This window comes from Poecilia reticulata, linkage group LG15 (assembly GCF_000633615.1).
Source record: "Poecilia reticulata strain Guanapo linkage group LG15, Guppy_female_1.0+MT, whole genome shotgun sequence".
NCBI lineage: Eukaryota > Metazoa > Chordata > Actinopteri > Cyprinodontiformes > Poeciliidae > Poecilia > Poecilia reticulata.
In genome coordinates, this window is record NC_024345.1 from 29,607,474 (window position 1) to 29,615,086 (window position 7,613).

General features: G+C 45.9%; 1 protein-coding gene across 1 annotated transcript in view; it reads right to left on the minus strand.

Moving 5' to 3' along the window:
* Nucleotides 1-7,613, minus strand: part of slc30a6 (solute carrier family 30 member 6) — a 59,929-nt gene that overhangs the window by 6,732 nt on the left and 45,584 nt on the right. The window contains exon 10 of the mRNA XM_008430455.2: nt 5,232-5,280. Coding sequence (XP_008428677.1) covers nt 5,232-5,280 — 49 coding nt within the window. The remainder of the gene's footprint in view (nt 1-5,231; nt 5,281-7,613) is intronic.

Genomic DNA, 7,613 nt, shown 5'->3' on the forward strand with positions numbered 1-7,613 from the left:
ACAGACCGACCAGGACAGACTGACACTGACCAGGACAGACTGACACTGACCGGGTCAGACTGACACTGACCAGGACAGACTGACCGACACAGACCAACCAGCTTCGCCTGTTGGTTCTGCTCTCTTCACCCAGCAGGCCGATAATCACTGCAGACCATCACCATCACTGTCCAGCTCCGGCTCCACTGGGCCTGGACCTGACCTCCGACCTGAAGTAGGCCCTCTTATCCAGGTCAACACCTGAATTCGGATCGGAGGTGATGACTCATCAGGCATCTGGTCAACTTGGTTCAGACTTTAATCATCTCTGCAGTGACATTATGATCAGAAACATCTGAGTGTTTCAGGCGGCGTCTTACCAATAATTACATAAAGAAATCATTTTATAACAGCAGCAGAAGTTCTGCTTCAGAAAGTCAGAGTAACTGAACCAGAACCCAAACAGCGCCGGCCGGCCGGCCCGGTGTTCCAGGAACAGATTAACAGGTCAATGGAAACCTCTGCAGGCGGATCATCCGAGTGTCAGATTGAATATTCGGCGTGTCAAACGCCAGAGCGCTGCGGGGCGGGGTCCATCGGAGGCGGCGGGAGTCGTCAGCGCCACGGAGCGCGGCGCCATGAGGAGCTCAGCATTAGATGTTTAGAAACAATGGCGGCGTGATGTTAGCACGTAATTAATGTCAAAACACGGCGACTGCTGCTGCCCTGCGGCCGGACGGGGCGAGGAAGAGGATGAAGAGGAGGAAGAGCAGGAGGGGGAAGAGGAAACAGGATCAACATTTCAGCTTTTCCTAAAATCCGGCTGGTTTCCAGCAGCTCCTGAATAATGGAGGTTCTGCAGGAACGGCGGCGGAGCGGTTCTGGGAATCAGGACGTTCACTTCAGGACACGGAGACTAGAACCGGGCCAGAACCGGGGCAGAACCAGGGCCAGAAGCTGGGCCAGAACCGGGTCAGAACCGGATCCACTTGTATCAGATTTAGCAGAGTTCATGTTTTCATTCTGTGTAATAATTAAATTAGTTACATTTATAACAGAATAACTACATGCTAACTACATAATTAGTTAGCATGTCAAACGCCAGACATGCTAACTAATTATGAGCATGTATTATTAAAATGTATTTAATAATACATGAATTATTAAAATGTTTAAACATGATTAGAGAAATCCTGGAACCAGGCCTGTCACAATAATCAATAAACGAATTAATCAGATGATAAATAAACACATTAACTCAGTCGTTTCCATCATTTATCGATTTTCTGGATGATAAAACTCCGTTTGGCGTTTTGGTCTCAGCTAAACCTTTTTGTTTTGTTTACAGAGACTTTATAATTCACTTTATTTCTTGTTTCTATTTATTCTGGAACAGTTAAATAAATTTAACTCAGTTCCAGAGTTAAATGGTTAATTTAAAGCTTATTGATCTTTGAGAATAAGTTCTGGCAATATTGATCCATTAACATTTATATTTCTGGAAAATGGTCTCAAAACAACAATATCAACATTTATCATAATAACAGAAACATTTGTCATGGTGACCGGAATAAATGTGGCCTGGGAATGTGTGACGTGTTTCCTGCAGGTTGGGGATGCGGGAATTTAAGCATCTCAGGTAAAAACGGAGATCCAGAGATCTGAAGTCAGCTGTTAATAAGCTGCAGCAACGATAACTCAGTGTCCTCCTCATCTTCAGTTGGTGGAAATTCAACCTAATTTACAGATTTTCTTTGAGAAATTTAGATTTATTATGAGGAAAATCCAGGAAGTAGTCTGCACCCACCAGGTCAGTGAGGAACAAAACAGAGAGGAAGTGGATGAACCTGACGATCCTTTAATCCCTGCTGCGAACTGATATAATGTGATATAAAACCGTGTGTGTGTGTGTGTGTGTGGACCCTGGATTAAAACCAAGGCAAACACTTCATAATCCCGTCCACTGTTTCCACGGCAACTAATCAAAAGCATCAAAGCTGATTCAGTGTAACGAGTTCTGACATCATAACGAAGGAGAACGTAAAGAATCATTCTGGTTGGTCTGTGCTGAGGCTGATCTGCAGGCTGGAGCCTCCCAGGACTTTATTCTAGGATCTTTATTACACTAAGCTGCTTTAGTCCGTCGTGTTAAAGTGGTTCAGCTCCAACAGGTGTAAACACAACTAATGTGGGGCTCAAACAGATTCTACGTGCAGCCAAGAAATCCGACTGAATGTTTCTCCCGAGCCAGGAACATCCGGACACGTCGAGGATTTATGAACTGGACATTTATTCTGACTACAAAAGCCGCTGGAGTTTCAAATCAGCGGCATTATGAAGGATCCGCAAGCGAAAGAAGAATCTGCTGAGTCACGCAACGACCAGAGTGCTGAGTCGGTGGTTGCTATGGTGATCCCAGATTTTTACCTGTCTAGAAATATAACGAGGGTGAATCAAAGTTAAAGTAATTCAAGTCTAAACAGTTCCTGATTTTTCGAAAAGTATAAAACTGAGTTCAGTGGGGAAACCTAAGAAATGGAGCGATGAAAACACGGATTGGTGAAAAGACGGATTAGTGAAAGCACGGAGCGTTGAAAACACGGAGCGATGAAGTCGTAGCTACCACACCGCTCCATCTCGCGCCGCGCTGCTAACGCATCAGAGTCCAACTTCCTCTGACTTGTTCAGGCTTCAGCTGTAAGGCCCGGCTGGCCTACAGGTCCAGACAGGACTGGGTTTCTAACTCAGTTCCATCATGAAATTGTTAATCTGCAGCTTCCTGAGCGTGTTAGACGCAGCATCCCCATGCTAACCTGATGCTAGGCTAGCATCTTGGGGGATCTGGACGACTGACTGGACATGAAGGACCAGGTTCGACTCAGCCAACAGGTCTGCGGCTCTGGTTTGGATTTTATCATCTTGTGTTTTCTTTTTGTTGAAAGTGATTCCATATTTCTGCTACAGAGAAATAATTAATCAGTTCTAAATTTAACATCATCCTCTGTTAGCAGGAACTGTCAGACACTGTGATGTTATTTCTATTCCTGCCAGAGAAAACATTTGTTTCCTTTTTTAAAATTGGATGTCTGTCCTCCCCAACAGCAACTTCCACGTGCACGCCCACGTGCACGCCCAGAGCAGAGAGATTTCAGGCTTGTGGCTGGTGAGGCCAACAGAGCAGCAGGCTTTATGTAACCCAGTTGGCCCCCAGACTGTGTTCGGGTTGAATGGGGACATCTCACTGCAACACACAGAGAAAAGCCTTTCTGTGCGCACGCACACACACACACACACACACACACACACACACACTAGTACCCAGAAAACGCTCACACAAAGGCGAGCAGGAACACTGTGTATCCTCCACACACACATTTAAAGAGTGGAAACTAGGCTGGGACGTCCTGTTCACTTCTGCCCTCACAGCCAATCAGAGCTCAGCTCTGTTGCACAGCTCTGCAGGCTGTCGCCCCATGTAACCTGCACCAAATGAGCTGCTGACCCTCTGTGTGTGTCCATTATATACATCAGATGTGGGGATGAGCTGTGTAATCATCATCACAGCGCGAGCGGCAGAGGATCTGGACTGCGGGTCAGTGGGACAGTCCAGATTTAAACAGAAAGAAACGCTGAATGTTTGGGTCTAATCAGCTGTGAAGGTCGATTCATTAAACAAGACCAGAGTCTGAAACTGGAAGTGATGGAAGACATGTGATCTAATGGCTGCCGTGTTTCTGTGGCTGCAGGTTTAAACCAGATAAATAAGCTGATGAGTCAGCATGGAGGTAGATCTGAGGCGGCGCTGCGTCGGGAACCGTCTGCAGACAGAACCTCTGTCAGCCTGCATGATGCGGCGAAGCAACTGGAGCAAAACCAAAACACCAACACGCCTTCTCCAGGCGTTTCCTGGACAGGAGAAACTCCTCGCAGCGCCACCTCCGTAAGCGTGCACTCGGGTTTTTCTGGAACATCTTTTGTGATTTTGGGTTGCAGCTCCAGGATGAGGCTCGTTGTTACCTTCACACATTAAGGTTAAAACGTTTCCTGGTTTCAGTGAGTTGACTGGCTGGGCAGAAATCTGGCTTCACAAGCATTTTTTCTTCTGACTGGACAATAAATTAGCAGGAAATACAAATTATTTTTTATGCAAAAGTCTCTCCATCAACAGAATTTAAGATCCAAAACATTCTGAGGTAAAATATCAGCTTTTAGCGACACGTATCAGGTGACAGAGAGACGGACATTCAGCTGTTTGGTCCCAGTTTCACATCCAGCCTGGAGCAACACTAACATGCTGACATGTGGAACAACTCAACATGTTTCTCTACAGAGTAAAATTAACTTTTCAAAAGTTAAAATCAGCCCTCATGTTTTCCTTTTATCCTGGTTTAAACTCTAAAACACCAAACTGCAGTAATGAAGCTGGTCCAACACATTTTCTACAACAATCAGGGCAAAGAGAGCAGCTGAGGTCCAGATGGAAACTCCAGTCTTTCTGTTTCTGATCGTTTAATGACAAATAAATGTTTTTCAGAACAATCTCTTTACGTCAGTTTGTCTTTATGAAGGATTTCTAGAAACTGTAAACCTGACTGAGACGATGGGAAGCTGCACAGATCTATGAAGACGAGCTGCAGGAAAGTTTTTATCCAATATTGGGATCCAGATGTCAGCTGACCTTCATCTTTAAATGCTTTAATATCCGTTTCTCTCTCTTTCCATCCATAAATCTAATATTTCCCTGGATGCATAGTGGAAACATAACTGCTGCGTAAACTGTAAATGTGTTGCTGGCTGGATTCCACAGCAGCTCAATGTGAGTTTAATGAAACCACATCAGAAGCAGCTGGTCTGATGAACTCGGCCTCCAGACGCTGAGGTGAAGTTTTACCCAGAGATCCCTCTGGCTGACCCTGATTGGTCACCGCGACCCGAAGGCCTGGAGGGTTTTAAATAAAAAACTGGTTTTACAGAGTCTGACTCTCCTGCTGCTGACAAACGGCTTCAACAGGTTCTGGCAGCTTTTCTGTTCAGAGCAAAGTTCAGGAAAGAAGAGAAATGATCGTCCAGCTGGTGACCTCTGACCTCAGATATTAGACCTAATGAATCTCCACACACACACCTGGGGTAGTTTTACTGCTGGTGTGTGTGGAGTCAGGACAGATGGAAAGTCAGGACAGATGGACAGACAGGACAGAAGGACAGTCAGGACGGATGGACGGACAGGTAGGGGGCGCTGTCGATGCTCTTACCTGCGGCTCAGGTCGGCCACGTGTTCCTGCAGCCAGCTGCTGCTGGCGGCTGGAGGGAGACACACAGATCCAGAGTCAGTGAAACTTGACCAGCCCACTCTGAGGCGGGTCTGAAACAGAACCAGAACAAAGTAACACCTGAACCGCTTCATTTTCAGCTGTCAGCAAAGAGGCGGGTTCTTCTCAGGATGGAAACTAGAGGCAGAAAATGAAGGAATGGCTCTAAGACCGAGCCCTGAGGGACCCCACACGAGGAAGAGCAGAAACTGGAAATCTGCCCCGTTTCCCCCGGATCCAGCTACACTTTGTTAAAGGATTCAGTAAAAACAATCTGGTTTTGTGTCCAACTGCTTGAAATAAAGATCCAATTTAGACACAACAGTGATAAACCCTTTCACTTGGGAGCATTTCATGATTCGCTGAAAATCTTCAGCAGGAACTAAAATGAAGTAAAAATGGAGCTAAATTTAAGAAAAAGTGCTGGAAACGTGAATAAAACCTGGAAAACAGAGTTAGAGGCTTAAAGACTTTTTTATTTAAGCAAGCCTTATCTGCCTCCACATGATTTTTATGATGTTGACTTTATCAACGATTTTAGTTGCTCTGTGTAGCACTTTGAGATTTTTTCTAATGAAAAGTGCGGTACAAATTACATTGATTATTATTATTATTATTAGTTAAAGTTTCCCTGCTGCGTCTGGGGATGAAGACATGACGGCCGTCCCGACCAGAACCGTTTGATCTGCAGAGGATCCGACTGATCCCACTGTCTGGAAAATCACCTGCTCTCATTTTAGGAAACTGACAGTTTGAACAAAGATTCTGTTTAATTGGTTCTTTAAGAGTAAAGTGCAAAATCCTAACATTCTTATAATAACTGGACTTTGTTTTGGTTCTGAGCGCCGAGCCGGGTCGCTGCAGCTGGAGAACATGTTTCTGCTCCAGCGCTGCAGGAAACATTCAGAGCCAGCTGGTTCCTCCGTCAGCTGCCTCCGCCGGGTTCAGAGACCCTTCACCTCCTCCGCTCCGCCCCAGACCCGTTCTATTTCTGGACCTGAGCAGCGGCGAGCCGGGCCTCCGTCACCACCAGGATAAAAATATCCCCGTTAAACACAGAGAAGTGAAGCGGCTCGGCTGCTGCGTCCACCTTCACCGTCCGCCGGTGGCCACCGGCTCCCAGCTGAGGTCAGAGGTCCCTCACGTCCCGCGCAGCTCTGGGTGTGTGTGCGCTGAAGTGTGTGTGTTAAAGTGTGTGTGTTGTTTGTTTTGCCCGCAGGCTGAGTCAGTCTAAACAAACATTTTAATGGAGTCACTTATTTATGATCCGTGAGCTGCAGGAGGACGTCCGAGTGTTTCAGCGCGTCGCGATGCGAGGAGCAGCACAGCGTTGCATAACACACCGCCTGCATGCCTGCGTGTGTGTGTGTATGTGGCCCCCTCCCTTTGAAAAATGTCAGATGTTAAGTGATGTTGAGACTGCTCCAAACACAACAACCAAAAGCTGAAACACACACACACCGAGCTCATGCATCAGTGGACAAACTGTGAGTCAGTCGGGGAGAAGAGGAGGAAAAACAAGAGGAAAACTACTGGGGGAAGGAGGAAGAGGCGCAAAACGGAGAAGAGGAAGAGAAGAACAGGAAGAACTGAAAATGGCAAAGAAGACGGAAAGGAGAAGAAGAACGGAGGAACTAAAAGAGGAAACAAGAAAACGTGGATAAGATGAGGAAGGAAGGAGAGAAAAGAAGAGGAGAAAAAAGAAAAGGTGCAAAAGGAGAGAATGAGAAGAGAAAATAACATTAAAATGAAGGAGAAAAAAACAGATGACAAAAATACAGAAAGAAGGAAAGAAAGAAGAAGCAGAGACAGGAAAAGAAGATGAGACAGAAATTACAAGAAGTCAGGAGGAAGCAAGAGTGGAGGATAAAAGAGGACAGGAAAGAAAGGAGGGAGGAAAGTGAAGGAATGAAGTGAACTGGAGAGGAAGGAACAGGAGGACGAATGAGGACAGAGGAAGAGGAGCAGCGAAGGAACGACCCAACAGGCTGAGAGTCATTTAAGGACCAGGGCTGGGAGGTAGCAGAGTCTGAGGTTGCCATGGAGATTCCCACCATTTTCTGAGCATCTTTCCATGAGGAGGGCGACCAGGAACATGGGAGGGAAACCAAACGACTGATGAGGGAAAACCTTTTATCAACTTACTGAATAATTACTGAACTGATTTTATTTTTATCCTGTGTTTTACGCAACAAATTCATGAGAACTTTGGCTCAACGTTCACGTCCGTTAAACTGCCAAAAGCATTTCAGACGCCACCAGACATCAGCTTCCTCTGGAAAACTCTGACAACCAATCAGCTGTCAGCATAATAATCTGGAAAAC